The sequence below is a fragment of the Carcharhinus amblyrhynchos genome, chromosome 7 (genome assembly GCF_965287045.1).
Source record: "Carcharhinus amblyrhynchos chromosome 7, sCarAmb.v2.hapA, whole genome shotgun sequence".
In the NCBI taxonomy this organism is placed as follows: domain Eukaryota; kingdom Metazoa; phylum Chordata; class Chondrichthyes; order Carcharhiniformes; family Carcharhinidae; genus Carcharhinus; species Carcharhinus amblyrhynchos.
Genome location: NC_137330.1, coordinates 3,343,087 through 3,370,659, shown reverse-complemented (window position 1 = coordinate 3,370,659; position 27,573 = coordinate 3,343,087). Strand labels below are relative to the sequence as shown.

Genomic DNA, 27,573 nt, shown 5'->3' with positions numbered 1-27,573 from the left:
TCTGGGTTTGCTCTCACAGTCTGCAGGCGTGTAGTTTAGGTGGACTGGTCATGGAAACTATGCATGGAAATACGAATTGAAGGCGGGGGGAGGGGACGGGAGTAGATCTGGGTAGAATGCTCTTTTGTCGAGTCTGTAGAAAGTAGCTTAAATGTAGGTCCGGTTACCCTGATGTTTGAAGTTCCAGAATTGACATACAATGCCAATATTAATGTAGATGCCAATTTGGTTATTGACCATTACAGCAAGGACTGTGAATTATAATCAGAGGAAAGTCGAACTCCAACCGTACAGCGAGTTTTGAGGTGACGGCGTAGGGCTTCCCAAGGCCCACCAGTGATGAATAATAAATCATTGACTAGCCAACCACTGTGGTATCCTGTTAGAAAAAAGGTAATTGATGTTATTCACAGATTAAGCTCTCACTCAATAAAGATAGTCGCACAGAAGAAAGTTTTCTCTCAGATGTTCGTTAGTCATTGAAATCTCCTTCCCAAGAGTTGTGATGCCTTAGAATTTTGATCCATTCAGGGATGAGATGGACATCAGTTTTGAATGTAGAGCAGTCAAAGGTTATGGGGGCCAGCAGGAGAGTTAATTGCTGACAACATCATATCCAATTTATCTTAACGAATTGCAGAGCACGTTCAAGTAGTCCTATAGGGCATACTGCTGCTTCGTTTCTCTTGTGATAAAATAAAGGAGTAACTTCCTTAAAAAAAAGGTCATGTTTGCAGCTTAGCTGTGATCACCGCGAGGAGTTTCATGTTTCCCGTTGGTACACATAATACCCCGGGAACGGAATAATATGTTCAATGCCACTCTAACCATGACCTGAACTCGTTTTAATTGCAATACAGATCGTTTTTTAATTCACACAGTCCAATTATTAAATAAATAAAGGTGCAAATGTCTATCCAGCAGTTGACACACCACGCTAATTAAAATAGGGTGCAGAAGGAACTGAACGAAGAAAAATGAAGGAACAAAAATGTAATGAGAATGGTAGACTGTTCGGCATGATAGGAAGTGCCAGAACATTATTTGAAAATAACTAACAAACAAAATAAGCTAAAATAAAGAAAATAATGGGGGTAAGTTGGTGTTTTTTTTCCAGTTGGCGATCAGTGACTAATGATTTTCCTCAGGGAATAATGCTGAGACAGCGAATTTTTAAAATTCACATTGGAGTTGGGACTTGGGGACCAAATGCAGTGTCTCAAAATTCAGAGATGATACTAAGATGAGTGGTACAGCAAAGTGTACAAAGGACATTGTAAATCTGCAAAGAGATATAGATGTTCTAAGTGAGTGGGCAGATGGAGTACAATGATGGTAAATGTGAGGTCATCGATTTTTGTAGGAAAAGAAGCAAAATGGAATATCATTTAATTTGTAAAAATGTGCAGAGGGTGCTGTGTGCCTGTGGATTAATCACAAAAAAAGTTGGTTTGCAGTTGCAACAGGTAATTAAGAAGACAACTGAACTTTATCCTTCATTGAATGAGATGAATTTTAAAACGAGGAGGTCATGTTGCAGATGTAGAAGGTGCTGGTGACGTCACCACTGGAACACTGTGTATAGTTTTGGGTTTCTTACCTGAGGGAAGATATACTGGCACTGATGGGATGCAACATAGATTCACTAAGTTGATTCTGGGGTTGCGAGGGCTAGTTTATGAGGACAGACTGATTGGGCTTCAGAAGAATAAGGGGAGATCTTATGGAGCAAAATAAGATTGTGAAGGGAACAGATAAGATAGAAGTATGAAGCTTGCTTCCACCGGCAGGTAAAACAAAAACTAGGGGGCAAGGCTTCAAGATGGGGGGTGGGGGGCGGGAGGGTGGGTGGGGGTGGGGGTGGTGGAGGCAGATTTAGGACTGAGTTGTGGAGTAACTTCTTCATCCAAAGGATTGTGCTTTTGTGAAATTCCCGCGCAGTGAAGCAGTTCAGGCTAATTTATTGAACGTTTTAAAAGCAAAGTTGGATACATATTTGAACAGAAAAGCAATTAAAGGTTATGTTGAGTAGGCAGGTAAATGGTGCTGAGTCCACGAAATGATCAGCTATGACTTTCTTGAATGGCAGAGTAGGCTCAAGTGGTCGGTTTTTATGTTATGTTCTTATATAAAATAGATCGCAAACGATAGATCAAAGAGAAATGATAGGTAATTAGATTCACACTGGACTTTTTTTTGCAGATAGAACGATGTTGAAGTGATCAAAATGGAAAGCTTATTGTGCAAGCACGAGACATGATAGTAGTGCTAAATCAGTACTGTGCACTGTTCCCCGATAAATAACATAATGTTATTAATGATGACAGGGAAATTGGATCACATAAAAACAACGAACATCAAAATATTGGAACATAGTAGCATAAATTAATAGAAAATAGGAGCAGGTGACGTAATTCGGCCCCTGGAGCCTGTTTCATCATTCTCATTTATCATGGCAGATCATCCAACTCAATAGCCTAACCCTGCCAACCCTCATTTCCTTTGATCCCCTTCGCCTGAAAGTGCTATCTATAGGTACCTCTCGAAAACATTTAATGCTTTAGACTTATTTTTTCTTCATTCGTGAAACATAGGCATCGCTGGCTGGCCAGCATTGTTGCTCATCAAAATCGCCCTTGAACTGAATGGCTTATTAGGCTATTTCAGAGGTCAGTTCAGAATCAATCACGTTGCTGTCGCTGTTGAGTCTCATGCAGGCCAGACCGTGTAAGGACAGAAGATTTCCAATCAACAATGTTTTCATGTTCATTATTAGATTCGTAATTCCAGATGTTATTCATTGAATTCATATTCCACCACTTGCTGTGGGATTCGAAACCCGTTCCCTCAGAACATTAGCTGAATTTCCAAATTAATAGTATAACGATAACACCAAAAGGCCATCGACACAACTATTGTCTTTGGTTCAAGCTGACTATTCACGTTTTTTTTTTCCTTCATCACCGTCCTAAACTATCCACCCTGCATCCTCAGAGTGAGACCCCACGTGCTGGCATCACAACCCTTGCGGACAACCTAATTGAATCGAACTTGTCAAGTGCTATTAGAACTTTACAGGATTCTGTGAGTTCATTCTCATTTTTCTGAATTCTAGTGAATAGAATCCAAACCGACTTAATATCTCCACCTACGTCAGTCCTGTCATCCCAGATAACAGTTTGGTGAACCTTCTCTGCACTCCCTCCAGAGCGAGAATATTCTTCTTCGGACAAGGAGACCAACACGTTTCACAATATTCCAGGTGTGATCTCACCAAGGTCCTGCATAATTGCAACAATCCTCACTTTTCATCTACACCCAGGTCGTGTTGTGCACTCCCCTCTACAAATTAATGGCTATTGACATAATATTCTGCATTTCCGTTCTTGTTATCAAAGTTGATAAAATATATCCTGCATACTATACATTTATATCTATATATGTATAAATGAGTGCAAAAAATGTTTGAAGGTATTCAAAACAGAATAGGTTCCACTCCAGAAATAATTCTCCCACATTGAAAACAACAGTGAATTCAGAGAAAGTCAGGTCACAATCTGCACCACCGCCCCAATTTAGGGTAGATGTCAGAATTCAAGATATATATTGGCATGGGCTTCTTTAAAGATCTGCAAAAAAACGATGCTAGGTGACAGCAGATGCTGTGTTACATTACTGAGAGACACAATCTGCTTAATCAAGTCACCATCTCGATGCTGCTTCCAGAAATAGGTCCCATGTTCCACCTCTTGGGTGTGAACATGTGACATTTTGGAAAGACAAGGAGTGAAGAACACTTTGTGGATCGGAGATTTAACTCATTCCCTTTCTTCTCAAGCCCATCTCAGTAAAATGAAACAAATCTAAACCGGTTCTGCCTTAAACTCATCAGAATAACGCATGGATCCAAATCTCGAGGCCATACATGAAAATGCCAAATTAAATTTATTGTCTTCAGTGAAATGCCCCAGGACCAGCTGTATAATTGGACACTCCAGCTATAAATAGACCCCTTGACAGCTTTCTGGCTTTGCCTGCTTCTTGACCAATTTTAAAGTGTTTTTTTATGGCTGCCTATTTTTATATCCGTTCATTCCTGGGTAGCTAATTTATAATCTTCTCAAGATCTGGACAAAAATGAATAGTGAAGTACCAAGCAAATATTATTTTGGACTGCACTGAAATTGTTTTTTAATATTCTGAAATTGCTTTCTCACGGTTGGATTTTGGTCATAATGATATTCTTACACTTAAAATAAATAAACAGGGTTGGCATATAAACATTTTCGAACCTGACCTGGCGTAGGCATAGATTGCTAAATCAACATTGGGAAGTATCTATTTTAGACAAAAGCAAAACATATTGTAATTTGTACTCTTTTTGTTTACATCTCTCTCCCCAACGATGATGTCGGTGACAATAACAGGTGCATTTAGCAGGTCATGTTTCAGATATCGGTAACACTCCCAAAATATAAAATGAATATAAATTCTAACGCCTCAAGCAATCAACTAATATTCTCCTTTTCATGCAAAATTATGGTCGGTAGCCGATCTGCGGTCGGCTGATTATGTTTCCGTTTCTACAGAATTCCTAAGCTGTCCCTCTGTCCCTCTTCCTGTCTAATTCTTCATCTGCCAATCGTTGTCTCTCTCATACACTCCACACGTAATACAGAAGAATGTTAACTTATGTGGTGTCACTCTAAAACCTGGTGAAGCTGCACACCACCATTAAACAACATAATAAGTTATTTCAACTCTCAGGGGAAGTTTAGCTTCTTGATTATCTAGAAGTGTGTGATATGCACCATCTTTTGCATCCTCATGGCAAATCTGCAGTTCATCTGTGCCTTTTAACTGATTAATAACGACTTAGCGTACATTTGTATTGAATTATTGGCAAGAGACACAACTTCGTTTGCCATTGAGAGTTTATTCCTTATTTTCCTCAGCAGCGAACAATGGAAGAAACAACAGTAATATTTCACAGCCCTCTCTTTTATCCGCAGACCATGATGTTTATGTTTAATTTCCTTCTGAAGCAGGAAAGGTGAACATTTGGAACCTAATGTCGAAGAAAGAGGTCGGTTTGAAGCTGTGCTGTTTAGGAGGAAATTTAGGTGGTCTGATTTAGACTTCGGATGTCAGAGATAATGTCCTAGACGTCTGTATGCACTTTCATCAATGATAGAACTCATGGAGTGGCGAGTGGGTTGTATGAGAAATGAGATGTGGAAGAACGCAGAGTTATGGAGTGATAATCAGGAGTTGAAAGAAGAGTCACAGCTTCAAAATTGAGATGATGGCAGGGAAACAGCCGGGATTTCACGAGGAATGACAATTTGTGTGAGTTTGTAAATGGGGTGCTACAGCTCAGGAATAGTGTGGCAGGTGGAATAGTGGGTCCGGATCAAACAAAACTACGGGAAACATGGACAACATATGGTCTCACAGGAGTTCAGAAACTGGCCTCAATATGGAAGTGTTTTATATGGTCTTGGCGATGGAAGAGAACAAATATACCGAGCCCTGAATAATCCAGTCAGCATCTGTGCAGAGAAGCCGAGTTATTGTTGTGAATCTAAATGGCTAACTGATTTTTTTCTGTGTTGTAATGAATAATGGAAGATGGCAACTGAAATTCCTTTACAAAAGTTTTACAGCACTGTAGAAGGATCATTTAGATCCCAATCGTTAACTTTGTTTCTCCACTGCAAAGTCTCTCGAGTTTATCAAACATACTTTATAACTTGTTTAGGCTGTCCAGCATATGCAATATTTTATTTACACGTGTATCGCTTTCTATTCAGACTTGTCAATATTTGGCAGAAGAAGGATGGTATCATGCATGTTCCAGGATGACCAATCAACATAATTGTTAACAGCAGTCATGAATGAAGGCCATTATTTGAATTATGATGTTAGCAGTGGCGATTTGCGCATTATCATTTCAAAATTAATTGTAAAATGGTCAGTCCAAAATGAAGCCATTCGGCCCATCGGGTCTGCAGTGACTCTTCAACAGCATGTTTCCCAAACCCCATCCTCGAAACCCCACGCCTTTATCCCGATTACCTCCCTATATTCATATCTTCGAAAAACAAGTGAGGACTTAACATGGCCAATGCGCCTAATGTGCATGCCTATGGACTGTGGGAGGAAACTGGTGCACCCGACATAGACACAGAGAGAACTTTCCAACCCCAGATCGTCACCCAAGGCCTGAATTGTTCCCCGGTCCCTGCTGTTACGAGGCAGCAGCACGTTCCATAACTTTAACTTTGAAGTAACATGCAGGATGCCATAAGATCAGCTCTTTGTCGCATTCTGCTCTGTCATTCATATACACAACCAGTTTCCGTCCTGATGATCCAACTTATTGTTCCATGAATGTGATAAAATAAGATTTCTTTTGCGATCTTCTTGACGTGAGCTCTGTGTCATTCAGAAATTCGGTACTGTGGTTGGCGAAATAGGCGGTCCCTCCGTCCTCTTGCGCCTGGGGCTCCAGACCCTTAATGTAATTGCAACATATAAGATTTATACATAATTTCCAAACATCAATTTTCTGTTTCAAAGCATGGTCGCTCCTGTGTATGTGCACAGGTGTGTATGAAGCTGACTGTGTGTGTGTGTGTGTGTGTGTGTGTGTGTGTGTGTGTGTTTGTGCGCGTCTGTATTTGCATGCACAAGTCTGCTTGTCTCTGAATTTGTACTTTTGCGTGTTCCTGCGTCAAGCTATGCCTGTGTGTTCATCTGTGTGCATGCACTCAAGCCTGAGTCAGTGCCGTTGTTTTCCTCTGTGTGTGTTTGTGTGGATCTGTCTCTCCCTCTGTGAACTTGGGTCATGTATGCATAGGCGTTTGCATATCAATGTGTGCTTGTGTAACTCTGTGCCTCCATGTGTGTGTGTTTGTGTGCGTGTATGTGTCACTCTGTGTTACTATTAATTCCACTCTTGTGTCCATCTCTGTGTTTGTGAGCATGTGTGTATGCTGTATATGGTACGCATTGGCCAAAACTGGAAAACAAATATTGATCTAAACACTTGATAGCCGCAGAGATGCAGCTCAGTTTAGAAGCCTCACGGTCGAAACATCCCTCTGCATGTTGTTACGCTGTAAACACATTTTCTTCTATATACTGATACTGTGACAATTGGAACAGATAATGATAACAGAAGGAATGTTCTCAGAGTGTGCGGAGGAATCTTTGCACTCGTAATCAGTGACTTGTTGGGATGCAATACCTCAACTTACAACTCTAGATCCTCTCTTTGTCGTACTGTGTTTAAAGCAAAACGACTATTGATCCTCTAAGTAATTCTGGTTTTTTTTACAATTTATTCGAGGATATCCTATAAAATCTTGAAGATCCCTGCTTTGAAGCAGTCTACAATGCCATTAGTTTCTTTGTTGGTCGTGGTTGAAGAAAAAAATAGAGAATAGGTTTAGATGGAATAATATGCACCGGGATAATAATTTATATTCGTAGTTACCTGTATAGCAATATGTGTCGGCAGGGATAAATAGTATATCATAGATGTGCATGAATTTATTGTTATGCGATGACAGAAGGCATGCATGTAAGTTTCACCCTGTTAACAGGAGTTCAGAATTTTAAAACGACACAAAATTGATACTAGTTGGGTTAGCCACATTCCTGAACACCATTAGTTGGCTTGAGCATAAGCTTCTGTACAAGGTCATAGATACTGGTGAATGGTACTAGTTCATGATCTGACGTCTCTGATGAAAATCAGCCAATGAGGATTAGGGAGGACAGTCATGGAAGATGATAAGGAGGCCCACTGGACAAAAAGTATTGTACAGTCAAGTACTCCAGATGGGAGAAAGAAAGACAATATTGATGAGATACCATGAGTCGCGTCCATGAGATCACGAGCTGATCATGCACAAGCCTTTTTTAATTGGATATGTGACTGCTGTATGTAATCTGAAATCAATATTATTGGACACGGTCCAACCGACATTGGCTGTGTAGATGTTTGAAAAATGTATAAGAATGGGTGTTTCTCCTTCGTTCGTCGGAGAGAGGCATTGGTTTTAACAGAAGCCATCTCCCCGCCAGCGAATATAAACCGTTTGATGGGAGGACCAACTCTAAATGTTGAGTGATTTCTTTGAAACTCTCTCCTGCGAACAGTCGTCGTTTTTTAAAAAAAAGGTTTGATATATTCGTCATGATGAAATTAAAAAAAATATATAAAGGAAAACGTTTCCCATAGAAAGTATAGACATTCAACACAGACAAAAGATTGGAATCAAGAAAAGTGAAGAAATGAATAAAAACTGCAAACTTACTCGTGAAAACCTGAAGGTCTGGCGGTTGCTCACTGTGCCTGTGGAAGAAGAGAATATTATTTAGCTTGGGTAAGAAGGAACACATTTTCCAGGATGAAACAACTATAAATTGGTATTTTTTTTAGCCTCCTGAGACTCAATGCTGCAGTCCAAATGGATACGCAACAAAAAGGTAACGTTGCTTTGCTAATAGAGCAATAGGAATCACTCGTCATGCAAAGAGATGTTAATAGCTAAGTAGTTATTGAAAGTAATGACGCAGATAAAAAAAAGTAACCAATTGGGTCACTTACGCAGAGCTCAACGATGCTCTTTTAAATCGCGTGCCCATTTTGCCACCTGCTCATTTTATTTTATCTTTCTTAAATAACTGCAATTAATTTCATATGTTTTGGAAGTACTCGATAATGCCATTTTTGTCTTGATCTTTTTTATTCCGCCCAGAGGAAACCTTCAAATGTGCGGCATAAGTCACACCAAAGGCTGCCACTTAAGATAAAAGTGTACGGTGTTACGGACAATATGTTAGTATGAATAGACGATTGGTTAACTAACAGCAAACAAAGAGTGGGGGTAAATAGGTGTTTTTTTTCTGGTTGGCAATCAGTGACTAGTGGTGTGCCTCAGGGATCAGTGTTGGGACTGCAATTGTTTACGATGTACATAGATGATTTGGAGCTGGCGACCAAGTGTAGTGTGTCAAAATTTGCAGACGGCTCTAAGATGGGTGGAAGAGCAAAGCTTGCAGTGGATGCTGAAAGTCTCCAAAGGGATATAGATGGCCTATAAGTGGGCGAGTGTCTTGCAGATGGAGTACAATGTTGGCATTTGTGAGGTCATCCATTTTGGTAGGAATATCAGCAAAATGGATAATTATTTAAATGGTAAACAAATTGCAGCATGCTGCTGTGAAGAGGGACCTAAGTGTCCTGGTGAAGGAATTTCAAGGAGTTCGTTTGCTGATACGGCATGCAATTAAGAAGGCACATGAAATTTTGTCCTTCATTGCTAGAGGGCTGGCGTTGAAAACAGCGAATTTATGTTGCAGTTGTATTAGGTGCTGGAGAGGCCAAACCTGGAGCGTTGTGTACAGTTTTAATCTCCTTACTTGAGAAAGTATATACGGGAACTGGAGGGGCTGCAGAAGAAATTCCCTACATTGATTCCGGAGTTGAGAGTGTTGGCTTATGAGGAAAGACTCAGTAGACTAGGGCTATATTCATTGAAATTCAGAAGGATGAGGGGAGACCTTATAGAAACATATAAGATTATGCAGGGAATAGAAAAGGTATACGCAGGGAAATTGTTTCCATTGACGGGTGAAACTAGAACTAGGGGGCATAACCGCAAAATAATGGGAAGCAGATTTAGAACTGACTTGAGGAGGAACTTCTTCACACAAAGGGTTGTGAATCTGTAGAATTCCCTGCCCAGTAAAATAGTTGAGGCTACCTCGTTGAATGCTTTTTAAGGCAAGGATACATAATTTTTTGAGCAGTGAAGAAATTAAGGGTTGTGGTAAACGGGTGGGTAAGTGAAGCTGAGTCCACAAAAAAAATCAATAATGATCTTATTGAATTGTGGAGCAGACTCGGGCCCCAGATGGCCTACTGCTGCTCCTGGTTCTTATGTCGTTATCTTCTTATACGGAATATAATTGCTCAAAGTTCAAATGCACCAATATCTTGCTAGTAGTAAACATTTACAGCTCAGGTAAAATTATGTTGGTTGATTTCCGCTGAAACTACAATGCTGTCATCACAAGTTGGTGTCAAAATGTATTTTCGTCAATTCATTTATTTTATTGCAGTTTCGTCATTAGTCATATCTCCGCTTCTTTTTTTCCACTACCATACCTTGACGAGGACATTGCTGAATATGGACAATCATATTGTAAGGATGGCAAATGCCTGCAGTAACTGGCCCTGCTTTTTAAGGTTGTGGCTGATTAAGAGACACTTGCATTAATACAGCTTGTTGTCAGGTGTACAGGGAACATCTACAGGCTGATCATCAGCCGTTTGGCCGCGTTATAAACACACCTTCGTGACTAGCAAGTCCTGACTTGGTTTATGAAATCATACCTTCTTGCCTAAATAGAGAAGTTATGTCAATGCAATACAATACCACGGATCAGTGATTTTTATTTACACCATTTTAAACCTCTTAATCGTTCCCTTGCTCTAATTTTTGAATGCATATCTTCCTCGTCTACTTTATAGGAGACGTGCATGAACCGATCCCTTAACTTGAGCTTGTCATGTATTCTATTCAATATCGTGAACCTCATGGAAACTTAGTGGATATGAGCCCCTCGGCCCTTCATCCAGCTCTGTCATACATTCTGATAATTGCTGACCATCCAGTCCAACAGCCTGATCCCCCCTTCCCACAATATCCTTTCAGCTCCTTCACCTCAAGTGTTATTTCTAACAGCCAATTGAAAGTATAAAATGTTTTTTTGGCCCTAACACTTTCCTCTAGGATTCCATAGGCTAACCAGTCTCTCAGTGCAGATATTTCTCTCATCTCTGTCCTAAGCTATCTACACTGTACACTCAGACTGTGATCCCTTGTTCTGTGCCCCCCAACCATCAGGAGCATCCTCCTTGCATCGGCCCTGTCTAATCCTCTTGGAATTGTATAGATTTCTATGGCATTCACCCTCATTCTTCTGTACTCTAGCGAATATAGTGCTAACTGACTTAATCAGTCGTTGAAGGTCAGTCCAGCCATCCCAGAAATAAGTCTGGAAAACTTTCTCGGCACTGCCGCTACAGTAGGAACATCCTCCGATAAAACGTCCAGAACGACACAGACGATTCCATGTGTTGTCTCACAAATGTGCAGCTTAAATGGATTAGAATATCCATGTTCCCGTATTCAAATCCAATTTGTTTGGAAGCCAAAATACAATTCGGCCTTTGTACTGCCACTGTGTGGTTACCTTCAGTGACTTTTGCACGAAGACAACCAGGGGCCATTATCCACGTACATTATACATATTTTCTGAAACATTCTACATCAAATTCAAGGATCAGTGCTGGGTCCACTTTTTTTTGTCATTTATATGAATGTTGTGGATGAGAATATAGAAGGCATGGTTATTAAGTTTGCAACTGACAACTAGATTGATGGCGTTGTGAACAGTGAAGAAGGTTAGCTCGGATTGCAACGGGATCTTGATCAATTGGACCAGTGGGCTGAATAAAAAAGGCAGATGGAGGTAAATTTAAATAAATGCGAGGTGATGAAGTTTGATAGATTAACCAGGGCAGGACTTACTGAGTTAATAATAAGGAGTTAGGGAGGGTTACAGAGCAAAGAGGTCGAGGGGTACAGTTTCATAGCTTCTTGAAAGTGTAGTCATAGCTGGACAGAATGGTGAAGAGGGCATTCTGCTTGGTGTCATTGGTCAGAACATTGAATATAGTATTTGGGACGGCTTGTTGAAGTTGTACAAGGCATTTGTACAACTTCAACAAACACTTGGAATACTGTGTACAGTTCTACTCACTTTATTATAGGAAGAGTATTATTAAACTGGTAAGAGTTGAGAAAATATTTACTTGGATGCTCTGAGACTTGACATTTTCAGTTATAAGGAGAGGCTGAATAGATTAGGACTTTTCACTGGAACATACAAGGATGGAGGTTGATCTTATAGAGGTCTATAAAATGATGAGGGTCATAGATCAGGTAGATAGTCAATACTTTTTCCCAAAGGTAGGCGAGCCTAAAACTAGAGGCCATAGGTCTAAGGCGAGAGGGGAGAGACTCAAAAGTGTCCAGAGGGGCATTTTGTTTTCACACAGAAGGTGGTAAGTGTCTGGAACAAGCTGCCAGAAGTTGTAGTAGAAGTGGGTACACTTCTCTCTTTTAAAAAACATTTAGACAGTTATATTGGTAAGATAGGCATAGAAGGATATGAGCCAAATGCGGACAATTGGGACTCACTTAAAAAGAAAGGCCCGTGTGTTTAATTTGGGCTGAAGGGCCTGTTTCCATGCTGTAAACCTGTCTGAATCTATGACTTTATATCCGGTGCTGCCAGTAGTGCCGATTCTCAGCAGAATATTTGTATTTCCAGCCAAATACAGCATGGTGTCTGACTTGCTGGATTTCTCTGCATTCTGTGCTGCAAACCTATCTATGCATCACATATTCGTCCGAACAAGCACATTTGTTTTATAATTGTAACCAAGATGTCAATCCATAATCTAACTTAATGCAGAGTTTACATACTGAACGACGGTCTTTGTCACTTCTGTTGAATTATCAGCGACAAACCTTGCAACAAGTCAGACGCAGAAATGAATAGTGTAGAATTTTACATAGAAGTCTATCTTAATGTATTCCTTTAATGCTTTACCGCTGTTAAATTTATCAGAAGTATCGAGTGGAAAATTGGCTAACTACTTAAATTTCATTGCCTTTTTCTCTACCGAACATTTGAAATGTCACGTCCCTTCAATTGTTTTGAAGTACGTCACAGTGAAACATGTATTACGTAGAAAACGTAAGTGTCTTTGTATTTTCGGTGATGGTCATGTTGAAATGTTTTGTGATGTTGTTTCAGTTATTTCACGAATAAAAGTAATATTCGGGAAAATTGTGTTGGATATAAACGTTTACACTTACGTAGACTGTCAATGTTGCTGTCAAATGTCGTCCACAAATTGGAGCTAAAAAATAAAGCAGATGGTAATTTTACTGCCAAAGGTCCTCAAATGTGTAGTGATTATTTCAGTTTATCGACGAGCTCAAAACCCTGTATTGAGTATATTTCTTTTTCATTACTCATATAGTCATGAATTTCCCAACCTCTCTTGGTAAGGACAAGAGGTCTGCAAAGTTCCTCCAATAACTGCGACTATCCTATGTGGTCTCACATTGGCTATGAAAGGGCATGAATTATCCATGTGGCTTTATTAATATTTTATGTGTTGAGTCCCACAAGTCTCAATGTATAATCTGCATAATGGCCTTCGAACCTGTAAGAGTCAACATTCATAACGAAACCGCATCACATTTTCATTATCCACGTCATATATCTCCATGTCAACATTTTCGGACAACCACTTAACTCGGCAGACCTGCAAATTTGCTTCTTACCGGTGCTACACACTTTAAATGAGAAGTACTCTTCAGGATCATCATGGAGCACTCACCACTTCACCTGATATGTGCTTGACGCCATACCTTTCTAACTAGCTCTCTTGACTGTCACAACGTGCAACATTGTTCCCTCGATAAACAAGCATCTACCAAATGCCCAATAACATTTCCTCCACACTGCGATATACGTGTAAAACAAGGCATAAATTCAAGTACTTTCAAGTGGCAAATCAACACATTCTCAAGATTAATTCAGAATAGTCAAACGAATTTAGTCATACCAACAATAATTACATCCCATTGAGCAATAAAGCAGCGCAACCGAATTCTTTGCCTTCGTTGTTGTGAGTATATCAAACGGGATATTACATTTAGTTTGGGGGCTGCTAAAATATTAATGTCCTTATAATATTGCGTATAATCTATGTTTTATGGGCTATCCTATGGAGTAGCGAACTGCTTTCTAATTAAAATTTTGAAAACGTTGTCTAATGTTTTGATGAAACATTTCGAGAATGAAGAAAACGGCTCTTGCAAAGTCTACAAGCAGGGTACATGCTCTTAATGTTAGATGCATTGTTAGAGAGAAGAGCAATACTCGATATAGTAATCCAGAAAAATTTCACACAAAAATGTGCATGTACTAGTTTAGTTGTACCTTTGAAGACATACATTGATAGAGTCTATGAATATGATGAAAGGCCATGAAACTAGGAAGGCAAATGGGCTGAAAATATAACTCGGCAATCATCCATTCGAATTGCCGAAATGCGCTGAGGTTCTTAACGTTCTGTACATACATTTCTCCATAAGAATAACATTTGAGGACAGTGACTGTGCAAAAGTCACTGCAGAAAACTGTTGCAACGTATCAAACGCCGTGATACTGACAGTAGCATCAATTAGTTCATTTCAGAATGCTGTAGGAAATGGAAGGCACATGGGAAGATGGAAGTTAGATATTCGAAGCCTATTTTGTCATTTAGTTGGATGTTCACTAATCCTACCTATCACATGGGCACTTTAACTCTGCGTTCTCGTATGTCTTTGTCTTAATAAAAAAAAGGTTACCTGTATTGGGAACCCGATGTGATATCCAGCATCCACATTCGTAAATAAGATGTTGGTTCAGTTTTCCAACTATTTTAATTAACATGTGCTTTTTTTTTGCTCCTGAATTTTCAAACCAAATTTGCAATCGTTTCTAACTATACAGAATTTCACCAGCAGGCGGTATTGTTTCGATATGCAAACGAATGAAATAATAAAATAAAATCAGCTCTGCATTCAGATGATAACGTAGTGCAAGTTCCAAAAGTCAGGTAAACTTAAATGAATAAATAACCCTGGGTTTATTTATCAGGGAGCAGAAACATATACATTTCCATAAATTTCCTGAGACGATGTTGCTGAAGGTGATTCCGCGACATTGAAATTTAATTGAAAGCTAAACATTTCTCACCCATCATTTTTCCTTTTCCTGGCTTCGGCTGTAAGACAGAAAAGCACGAACGGTTTAACTGTCGATCGACATTGAAATCTAATAAAATGATGTGTGTTAGCAGATAGAAAACAAAAACAAGACATGGATAGATCATGGACGAAATTGCCCACTACGTGCTACTGTTACTAAGTATTCTTAAATTCGGGACAATAATATATTTGGGCTGAAAGTAAAATAGACCTTTTCGACTTGAGCACGTCCCATCCAACATCCTCTTTTGTGAATCAAACGGACAAGACAAGCGACAATAACCCAAAGAGTGGGTTAATAGTAGGAAGATCACGTAAGGCTAAATTGATGCAGATTATTCTGAAATTCAGAATTTGAAGTCAGTGGAATATCACCGTAAGGAATCAGTCAATGTATATTTACTCCCGGTTTATAGTCTCTGGCAGAGATTCAATTTCTGCAAAGGTGTTCTTCTTTCGCTTATAGTCCAGCACATATAATACAAATTGCACACAAGACCGGTTTTAAAATATTGTACAAACACGTTACTTTAAATCTGAATCTTGGATGAACAAATTGGAATGTAATCAACTTGGATAAACATCAACATCCATAAAACTAATGCTACTGGACAAGGTAGTCCATGCCTCAGATTAACACAGTGCAGAGAGGATGATCAGAATTTGTCATGAACAACCACCTGAGTTATCCCTTAGTGTCGATGCTGAAACATTAATTTCGAGAAAACTTGATTGAACAGAGAGGACGTGCTGAAAATGGACTCGATTAAAACGATCGTACTCACCTTTCTTTTTGCAGATGCACCACACAGTCACTATGACAACGACAATAAACGCGACTGCACCTGCCCCAATTGCGATCCACATCCAATTATTTTTCATTCCTAAAGTATGAAGTTGACAACGCATAACTAGTAAAACAATTCGACATGCTTCATTCCAGAAGTCAAACAACATTACTTCTTTAACAAGGCCTTGAATTAAACATCATTCTTTTGGCTACAATGTGAAGACGATTACCGACAGAAAATCATTGTTTAAATGTTAACTGTTGGCATCTCTATAGGAACAACACGACTGACTTTGTAATATTGGCAGCCCCAAAGCCATTGAGACAGACGTGCATGGACTTTTTAACTTTTCAGCACCAATGGTTAATCATCTCAAAATGTCACAATAATGAAAGTCTGTCTCTGGTTAATACTTCAAGGTTGGTTCCATATGATCCAGATGTCAGAAACGATGCTTAAATAATAAATCTTCCTCTAAGACACACGATTACACCAATATCCAACAGATTCAATTAAAACGACAAATGTATCAATATGCAGCGGTGTAACCAACATCTGTGCAAAAGGAAACTTAGTTAGCACTGAGTCTGATGGCAGTTCAATACTTGTAGATGCAAGAACTTTTGAACTCACAATATATGAAAAGCCAACCGTGCTCTCCCTGAACGGATGCTGCCTCGCTTTTGAAGTGATCAGTGCAATTAATGTCAATAATGTTTATTACTGGCAACCGCAGCATTGTACTTACATTTGATGTATTCATCTCACCCTGATAATATGCACACCCAGTTCTTTAAACACTCCATAACCAATTTCACCTCCGTTTCATTGGTGCAAAGTTTGTCATCAAAGCGCAAATGATTATCTACATAAAATAGACTTCTCTTGATTCCAATGCCAGCATTAAATGCATCCTATAATTCTTGGACTGAGACGAATGACCTTGCGAGAACAAGGCCAAAGTGTGCTTTGAAGTAACTATTCATTAATTGTTATCCAAGTGTTCTCGCCGCGGGCCTTTCAGCTCTTTAAATTACGAGGCACTTTAAAGTTCTGTATCATATTTTACAATGGTGAATGCTGAAATGGTGAACAATACAAGGAACTGATTTATTTCCTGTTACTTGCATTCATGCAAATTTCGAATGAGATTAGTCACCCCTTCCCACCTTGCCCCCACCCGCCAGCAAACACCCTTCACCACGTCAGCATTTTGAGACGAGATATAATGGAATGCTGGGGCACCAGACATCCTTGGAGCCCGCAAATATGACAGGAAAAAAAATGCAATCCCATTACATCATCCATCATTTATGTAGAGTCCTCCCTTTACATGTGTTTCTGACGCATGTGGCTCCAAATAGTCATCAGAAAAAGAAAGTTATTTATCAGTGAGTTCCTCTTCATATAAAAGATATATATCATATCATTCAAGGGGATGTCAGTCAAAATCGGGGCAGCATCCGGTTTATGTTAAGTTTCAAAGGCAACCTGCTTTAGAACTGAATATCAATGCGTTATGTTTCGTTCAAATGATAATCGTGAGCTGTTTCTCCTGCAGTAATGTTTCCCACTATATTGGCAGAGATCTTACAATTTAATATATTAATCATTTGCGCACACAAGATTAATCATTTGCGCAGATGTATAAGTTTGTATTTCCCCTTCGAATTCTAAAATATATTGTCAATGCCTGTTGATGAAGTAACATCTTGCGGCGGTTCAGTCCATCTATGTCATTAAATTTGTTTCAGAAATGCACAGGAGTCTTCAAGTTTTCAAGCAATAGTTTACAGCACCTGATCTGAGCGTATACCATTAACATTGTTCTTGAACCCCTCACCAGAAATAGTTAAATCAGTTTTCTGACGACTGCCAGAAGCGGGAATACAATTGTCCTTTGACAATTATATTCGCATGTTGGATTTTTAAATACGGTGAAATTTCACCAGAGTCACTGAAGTTTATGAACTAATTTATAATTAGCACCATCCTATTTGGATATATTTTCCCACTTCAGAAAAAAAAAGTTGAAATTCAAACAAAATACCGCATGCACGTCTATCAGACTAAGAAGTAAAAAAGTTCAACAATCAATAGCGTTGAATTTACCCATGTGTTTTATCCTGTCTTCAGTCCCAACCCGAGGGAGCAAGTGCATTTTCGGGTTGAAGAATGAGATTTCATATGCATTTTTTTGTGTTTGAAAAAAAAGTCTTACCTTGCATGGTTAAGTGAACTGGATCGCTGAAACTTGAATTCTTCCATTGGCCTGATTTGTTATTTCGGTAGAAGCAACGGTATTCCCCTTCATGTTGGGCGGTGAGGTTGTGGAGTTTAAATGTAGCCGTCTCCTCTCCATCTGGAACAGTTTCCTCCGCAATTGGCGTGTCCTTCCCGACTTGTATCAAATAGAAGGTGCTGCCTACATGGTTGCTCGGGGTCCTGCATTCAATGCGAGCCGAACTTCCTTCCCCAAATGATCCACTCCTTGGATCTATCGATATTGTTGGTGATGGTAACTCTTGGGCATCATCTTTCAAATAATGAGAGAGGAAAACAGTTGAAGGAAAATATCAATATGGAAACCTGAGTAATGTTGAGAACAAGGGAAACGCCATCACAGATGTTCACCTATCAGTCATCTTAGTAAATTTCCTTCAGAAACCAAAGAGCATCGACGGATGATCGGGGGAAAATGTTACCATCTCCTTGCGTAATAGCAACCCATGTTGATATATTACAGCTTAATAAAGCAGCTCATTCAGACAGATATTAATATAATATTCTCAATTTCGCAATAGCAAATCCAGTTAGCTGTGTGATTGCGTGTTCATTTTCTGCACTATTTCTAGTTTATTAATATCCTTTCTATAGCAGGGTGACCAGAATTGTACACAACATTCTAAGTGTGGCCTTAAGTGTCTTATACAACTTCAACAGGACATCCCAACTCCTGTATTCAACGTTCTGATCAATGAAGCCAAGAAAGTTGAATGCATTCTTCAACACTCAGTCCACCTCTGACTCCACTTTCAAGGAGCTACGAACATGCACGCCTACACCTCTTTGATCTGTAAATCTAGCCACCGCCTTGCCATGACCTGAGTAAGTCCTGCACTAGCTCAATCTACCTGGTTCACTCTTGCCAAAAGCTGTCTGAAAATCAAATCAAAAGACATCCACCGTTCTTAGTGGCAACAACTATTAATTATATAGAAGCATAGGAGCATCGGAAAGCCATAGCAAAGGGGGGCATCCTTCCAGTCATCTTCTCCATGTTAGCCCGAGGGAAACCAGGGGCCCCTTGTACGCCCACCATTTTGCCCTCGACCCTTTGCCCTGCAGCTTATAGCACTTAAAATGCAGATTGATGTTCTTGTTAAACTGAATGTAAGGTTTCTCCTTCTACATGTTCAAAAGATCCAGTAAATTTCAGAAGCAGGACTTCCCTATCGAAATCCCTGGTGATTTTGTTTGATTATGGCAATGCTTTCCAAATCCTGTGCTACGAAATGAGTGAACATGAACTCCAGCACCGTCCCTACTGGTGCCGTTATGCTCACGTCAAAACTTGTATTTCTCAGGACTTCCATTACGTCATTCTTGTCTCCCTTTGTGAAGACAGAAGCAACGTACGGATTTAATTTCTCAGCTATTTCTTTGTTGCTCATTAGGAATTCCCCCTGAATGAAGGTTAAATAACCTACATTCAGGGGGAATAACCTACATTCATTTTTGTCAATCTTTTATCTACTTACATGCACATTGAATATTTCCAGTTATTGTTTTATTTCCCTGTTTAATCAATCACTTGTTCCATGTTTGTTAAATTTTGAACTACTGCCAATCGACAGGTTAATTGTTATTTCTTGCCAACTTGTGTGAATCATACTATCATAGAATCGAACAATGCAGAAGAAGGCTATTCGGCCCACCGGGGTTGCAGTCACCGACATACCAACCAGGCCCTAACCCCATCACACTATGCATTTATCCGAGCTAATCCCCCTGACATGAAGGGACAACTTAGCATGACCAATCCACCTATTCTGCACATCAGTGTTTTTCCTTTTAAGCTAATACTATCTCGGATTTCTCCTCCACGCCATGTTATGGCCACATTTCCCATTCTGTTTTGCGCCAAATAGGAATAATGAAGGTTTGGAGTTTATCTTTTCATTCTTTGAATGGTGGCCGTTACCTGCCCACTGTCATTCCTTTCAGGAACGTTCCCTCGTCTATTATAACAAACTAATGCCTCATTTCATCATAGTTACCGTTATTCACATTCAAGACACAGAATCAATTACCCTAATCCAATTTGATACAAAAAAAATCATCATATTATGTTCGCACTCCCAAAAGGTTCCCTAATGTATAAATTGTCAACGAATCCTTTCTCATTGCACTTATCTAATGCTAGATTACCAGACAAAGTGAGAAAGTCAGATTTCCTTCCTTAAAGAAAACTTATGACGCTGATGAGTTTTTTAAATAATCGACAGTGGCGTCTTAGTCATACTTGGACCATAAACCCATCAGAATAAGAAAACGGAGAAGGCTGTTTGGCCTGTCGAACTCTGTTCCGCCTTTCCAAATGATCATTGCTGATTCAACGTTCCTCACGTGTCACTGTACAGCGTTTTCCCCGCAAGCCATGATTCCTTGACGAAAAAAGAAAACATCTATCTATCTTTGCCTTACACGTACAATCAGGCTCTGTTCCCAAAGCTATTTGTGGTGAATGCGTCCAATGATTCGCTTTCATGTCTCATGCACAAATAACCCAGAATTGCAGATGGGAAGTAAAATAAGCAGGCTGACAAGGAAAAGAGAGAACAGAAGGACAACAGAAGTAAGAACACTAAAATGCGAAGGCAACATAATGAAGAGACAAATAGGGACATAGCACAAAGAAAAAAAATAGCGTGATTATAGATGGAACAAAGGTTGTCCAAAGGATTATGTACCTTAATGGACGAAACATTCAGAATAATGTTGACAAATTGACAGCATAACTCAACATAAATGGATATGACATCACTCACATGCTTTAAAGGAGTTCAGAACAGGAAACGTTATATCCAGGTATATTAGCCATTTTGGAAAGTTGGAAGGAAGGAACAGATGGTGTGTTAGCACACTTAACAAGAGAAGCAATTATGTCACTTGTGGAAGTCGAAATATATTCGGATGATGTACAGTCATCAAGTCATAGAGGTTTACAGCATGAAAACCAGCCTTTCGGCCCAAATTGTCCATGCCACCCTTTTTTAAAACCCAAAAGCTAATCCCAATTGCCCGCATTTAGCCCATATCCCTCTATATTCATCGTACCCATGCAACTATCCAAATGCTTGTTAAAAGACAAAATTGTACCTGCCTCTACTAATACCTCTGGCAGCTTGTTCCAGACATTCACCACCCTCTGCGTGAAACAATTGCCCCTCTGGACACTTCTGTATCTCTCTTCTCTCACCTGAAACCTATGCTCTTTAGGTTCAGGCTCCCCTACCTTTGAGGGAAAAATATTGACTATCTAGCTGACCTGTGCTCCTCATTAGTTAATACACCTCTCGAAGATCACCCCTCAGTCTCCTACCGTCCAGAGAAAGATTCAGTTTGTCCAGTCTCTCCTTATAACACAATCCATCAAGTCCCGGTAATATCCTAGTAAATTTTTCTGCACTCTTTCTAGTTTAATAATTTCTTTTCTATAATAAGGTGTCCAGAATTTCACACGGTATTCTAAGTGTGGCTCTACCAATATCTTGTACCACTTCAACAAGACATTTTAATTCTTGTATTCGATGTTCTAACCGACAAAACCAAGCATGTCAAATGCCTTCTTCACCACTCTGTCCACTTTCAAGGAGCTATGAACATGGACCCATAGATCTCCTTGCTCTGTTACTGTCCCCAACACCCTACCAATGACTGAGTAAGTACTGTCCTGGTTCACTCTACCAAAGTGCATCACCTCGCATTTGTCTAAATTAAACTCCATCTGCAGCACAGTGGCCCAATTGATCAAGATCCCGTTGCAGTTGGAGATAAGTTTATTCACTATCCACTATACTACCAACCTTAGTGTCATCCGTAAACTTACTAACCATACCTCTTATATTCTCATCCAAATCATTAATATAAGTGACAAATAACAGTGGACCCATCATTGATCCCTGAGGTTGATATAGGTTATTGGGTGGAGGTAAAAGAACAGCAGGGAAAATAAGACCTTGGTTGGACCAGCGTATAGACCTCCAACCAATAGCATGCCATAAGAAAGGATGTAACATATAACAGCATACAAAAGGGATAGGGCGATAATATGGGTTACAATGATCTTCATGTCAATCGAATTAATCAAGTTGGCAATATTAATTTTGACCACAAATTCATAAAATACATTAGTCGCACTTTGCTACAGCAATAATACATGGAGCCAACTCGGGAGCAGACTATCCTAACTCGTTTAATAGGAAATAACGTAGGTTTAACGGAAGGCATTAGAGTGAAGGATCCCCTAGAAATATTGACCATGACATTATATAATTTTATATTCAATTTGAAAGTTAGAAACTTGGATAGGAAACAACCGTGTTTCAATTAAATAAAGGCAATTAAAAGAAACGAGGCTAGTGAAAGATGAAGTGAACCGGGTGGATAGATTAGCACGAAAGACAACAAGTGTTGTTAAGCATTCGATAAGATAATTCATGACCACCAATGTGTGGCAAATCTGACTGCTCGACATTGGCTTCTTCCCTCCAATCATTAATAATAAATATTTGTCGTTCCACTACTAATCCCTGTGGAACCCCACTGATTACTGGTCACCAACCTGAGAAATAATATTCTAACTCTACTGGCTGTTTCCTGCTAATTTTCTATCAATGCCAATATACTACCTCCAAAACTATGGGCTCTTATCATCTGAGTTAATATTTTGTGAAGTTCACGGACGAAAAAAAAGAAACACTTTTACTGTTCCCCGTCGATCCACTATGGTTGAGACATGCTCGAAAAAATGCAGAACAAAAACACAGACACGTTTCCCCATTCATGAGACCATGTTGGTTCTGCTTGATCGGATTATTTTTTTTTTCGAAATATGCTGCAACTGCTTGTTTAATAATTAATTCCAGCATCTTTCCTGCAACTGGTGTTACGCTAATCGGAGTATAAATGCCCGATTTTTGCCTGTCTCTCTTTTTGAATATGGGTGTCAGCTTGGACGTTTTCCAATGCCCCATTCTGTCTGAAAACTGCAAGGAATTTTGGAAAATTACAAGCACTGTATTCCCTATTTCTGTAGTTACTTCTTTTAAAATCATAAAACGCAAGTGATCAACGTCAGGGGACTCCGTTGCCTTGAGTTTCATCAGTTCCTCTAACACTGCTTCTCTAGTGTTCGTAATAGTGTTTAATCCCCCTCCCGTTTTAGTATGAATGAGATGTTTGAAGTATCCCCCCGCCCCCATTACGACCGTTAGAAATGTCCTCATGAACTCCTTCACTCTTCCCTTGCTTTCTCTGAAGATTGATGTTCTCAGAAGCTTATGTTCACTTGGACCTCTCTCTTCATTTATGTTACTTTAAAGACAATCTGACTGTAGTTCTTTTTTTTTAAATTTAATTCACATGCCTACTTTCGTAGAATTTTTTTTTCTCTCCTTATTATATTTGCAGTCCTCGTTTGCTGGATTCTGCATTGATCCGATTCTTCAAAGCCAGCACTGACTTATGCCTCTGCATATATTTTTGTTTCAACTTAATACCGTACTTAAACTCCTTGGTAAGTCACAGTTCATTTGTCGCTTCCTTGGAATCTTTCCTCCTTACCGATCTACTGAACATCATGAATTGCCACACTAAATGTCTACCGCTGCTCGCTGGTTCTGTTTCCAGCTAAAGCATCCAACCAGTTCAACTTAGCAAATTCTTTGCGCATTTCATTGAAGTTTCGAAAATTAAATTGAAACACAATTCCTCCTGATCCATTTTCTTCACCATCAAGCCAAATAAAAACGTTCATGAAAGAGGATTTTTTTTCCCTATGGGGCTATTCAGTCTCTATTCGAACTACTTCATCGCCCTTCACCAGATTCAGGCAGTCTGTTCCCTCGTTTGTTCCCTTAGGTATCGCCTTAGGGAACTGCCCCCAATGCTCTCTATGATTTATTTGCCATAGCCAAACTTTCCAACTTTATTGACTGAATCAACATGAAGATCATAAGGACCATAATTATGATTGCATTCTTTTTTAATATCTTTCTGTTTTATCTGCATGTTATTTATAATATGTCTGGTTTGTAAATTTCCTCTAGTGTGGCTACTTGTTTATGGTCACCAATACGTTTACTGTCTTTATTCCGTTGAGGTTTTTGTTTCTTACCTCTATTGACTTTATATCATTCGAGCTTAGATTATCTCCCAAAACGGATCGCATTTCATCTCTCCATAACAGTGCTAACCCACCATCTTTTCCTTCCCTACTGTATTTCCGAATGTTCAAATATCCTTGGAATTTACTTTGATCTCTACTTTGATCTCTTTTAAACAATGTCTCCATAATGATTATGGAATCAATTCCACATACGTTGATTTGCACCATAGGTTTTTTTTTATTTTAAGAATGCTCCTTGCATTAAAATATAAAGCTTTTACTTTTTTTTTGCCTTTTTCAGTCACCTTTATTTTTGTTTGTGCTTTGGCCCTATTTGATTCTCCTCCTCGATTACCCTCACATTTTGCTGTACTTTCTTTCAATGGTGTTCTTGTGTTAACTTTCCTTGACGTCCGCTTAGGTTCCCATCCCCATGCATTCCTGCTTTACAACCGCACAACGTTGGTTAGGCCACAGCAGGAATACAGTTTGCAGTTCTCGTCACATCACTATTGGAATGCTGAGATTGCATTCGAGGAGGTTCATAGGAGTTTCACATTTTTTAACTTGCTCTCAGGCGTGAGCAATGATGACAAGGCTACATTTATTATTCATTCCAAACTGCCCTGAAAATATTGTGGTCAGATTTCATCTTGAATCTTTGCAGTCCAATCTATTGATGGCACATCTGTAAAGATATTAGATAGCAACTTCCAGGATATTGACCCAATTGCAATGTTGGAGCAGAGATATAAATCAAAATCAGGGTGGCATGTATCCTGGAGTGGTATGAGGAGATGAAAAGTATCCCCACAGTATCGCTGTTCTTGTGTTTCTTCAAGACAGAGATCACAAGGGAAGGGAATTGTTGTTGATATAACCTCAGGGCTGAATTTTAAACTTCCCGTTGTAAAACAAAGTGGGTAGATTGCCTGCTCTTTTCCCATCCACCCTCAACCTGTCTCCCATATTACAGCGGACAAGGAGGGCATCTGGCAGCCCGCCTTCCCTTGGGCCAACTGAAGCCCCTAAATGGCAATGTCAGGCCAAATTCCACCTCTGCCACAGGAAAAGACAGAAACAAAGCAGTCCGCCAACTTTAAGAGGGATGTTGTCAAGTAGGAAGAGGGAATACTTTCTTCTAAGGTGTGTCCATCATAATCTTTCATCCTCCACATCTGGCCTCTAAACCCCACTTCCATCCCCCCCCCCCCCCCCCACTAGGGTCAGCCAAAGAGCCTGATGCGTAATCCCCACACTCACCTGAAGTCTGGGATCCATGCTATTCCTGCTTGTATTCTCAGCAGTGGCCAATACTCAATCCTGGCACTGCTGAGACTACAAATCTGCTGATTAGTCAGAATCGCCATCAGATCTTGTCTTGTTTTGATGATGCTGGATGGCTGACATCATTACTGTAAACTAGCTGTATTACTAGCACATTTTCAGTGCATGAACACACAACCAGAATACATCTGCAGCCTTGTTACAATCTTCTCTTACATATGTTATCTGATATTCGACGCCAAGTCAGATTGTACCTCGTAGTTTAGCCTCCACCTAATATTGAGTCCATCACAAAAATCACCTCATTATTGTGACATTTCCCTTTCTCAAGTAAGAAAATCCAATCTTGTTTCTGTTAGAACACAACAGACCATGCAAGTACTCTACTACACAATATCTATTTATTTTGAATTTTAATTAGTATGTTTTGCTCTTTACTCATCTCTATCTCGTATCCTCAGTACAGTATTGGTTGCTACAAGTTTTTATGCTTACCTTTTGGTATTAATTCAGCTGTTGAGGTGTTTTACAGAATGGTGAAGCAGCTGGTTACAGGGTTAGGGGGTGTGCAAACCTCTACCAACAATGTGCTGGTCTGGGGAGTCACATAAGGAGAACACAACCACAGACTGAGGCAGGTGCTGGCAAGGGCTCGAAACAGGAGCATCAAGTTAAAGAAGGAAAGATGCAAAATAGGTTTTCATTAAATCAAATATCTGGGACATGTGCTAACAAGTGAGGGACTGATGCCCGACCAGAGTAAAATTGAAGCAGTTGCGAATATGTCACCTCCAGAATGTAAGACAAATTTGGAGACGCTTTTGGGCAAGGTGAGCTCTCTTGGGAATTTCATTCTGTAGATGTCAGACCTGACAGCACCTCTCAGAGAGCCTGGACAAAATGATGTGGAATGGCACTGCGAGAAAAGTCACCAATAAGTTTTGACCAGTCTAAAGAGAACACCAACTCAGACACACATGTTAAGCTGTTATGATAACAGTCAGCCAATCAAGATATTAGTGGACACTACAAAAACTAGCTGGCAAGCTGTCCTCTTGCAACATGAGGCATCGGTGGTGTACGTTTCAAAGGCAATGGCTGTGTGATAACCTCTACGAGGTCCATGGGGAATCACTGATCTCCCTGTAGGGCTCATTGAGTATGAGTTCCCCTGGTAACAGGCTACTTACTGCCTGTTCAGCTAGAACTCATTACCTGAGCCTTTTATAAGGCAGGCACGGGGCTAGGCCTGGCAATCTGTAGTCCCAAGCAGGCACTAGTGTTTGTACACCATAATATTGATTTTATTTTGCATTCTGTAATAAATCATGTTCTTTCCTTTCGGCCTTCCTGAGCTACTACAGGCTGAAACACGGAAACATTGTGCCCAAATAGATTGTGCTGGGCTTAGAACAATTGCACCTGCATGTCTGTGGCAAATATGTGAATGTAAGGGCTGATCATATGCCTTTGGAAGTTGTACTTATAAAGGCCATGAAATGTGCACCACAAAGAATCCAAAGATTCCGACTTTATTTGCAGTGGTCAGAGTTGAATACCAGCCAGGGAAAGAAATATATATATCACAGACATGCATACCACCGCCCCCCCCCCCCCCCCCACCCACCACCACCACCACCACAGAAGAGGACAAAGAATCAGAAGTACTTGTTCACATGCTGACCACAAACTTAGCTGTGGCTGTAACCACACTGGATGAGATCTGTGAAGTGACCAAAAACAATGTCACCCTGTGAAAACTGTATCAAATTGTGCAAAATGTCTGGCCCACTTTTGCCGTACTAAAATATTGGAACTTTCTTGAGGAACTAAGTATAGCAGAGGGAATGGGAGAAAAGAAAATATTTCCTGCAACACTGAGTAAAGAAATGCTGCAACACACGCCATGAAGGAGATGAGGAGGAATATCTTCAGCTAGAGAACGATGAATCTGTGGAACTCATTGCCGGCAGAAGACTGTGGAGGCCAGGTCATTGAGTGTCTTTACGAAAGAGATAGACGGGTTTTTGATTAATAAGGGGATCAGACATTATGTGGAAAAGACAGGAGAATGTGGATAAGAAAAAAACACAGCCATGACTGAATGGTAGAGCAGACTCGATGGGCCAAGTGGCCTAATTCTGCTCCTATTTGTTACATGGACATTTCTGGGTTGGAATATCTA

At 39.8% G+C, this 27,573-nt stretch overlaps 1 protein-coding gene across 1 annotated transcript in view; it reads right to left on the bottom strand.

Moving 5' to 3' along the window:
- Window positions 1-239: 239 nt before the first annotated feature.
- The window catches only part of LOC145345305 (uncharacterized), a 30,163-nt gene continuing 2,829 nt past the window's right edge, over window positions 240-27,573 (bottom strand). Inside the window, exons 3-7 of the mRNA XM_080193121.1 lie at window positions 17,931-18,245; window positions 15,704-15,802; window positions 14,908-14,935; window positions 12,969-13,012; window positions 240-379 (exon numbers count right to left, since the gene is read on the bottom strand). Coding sequence (XP_080049247.1) covers window positions 240-379; window positions 12,969-13,012; window positions 14,908-14,935; window positions 15,704-15,802; window positions 17,931-18,245 — 626 coding nt within the window. The remainder of the gene's footprint in view (window positions 380-12,968; window positions 13,013-14,907; window positions 14,936-15,703; window positions 15,803-17,930; window positions 18,246-27,573) is intronic.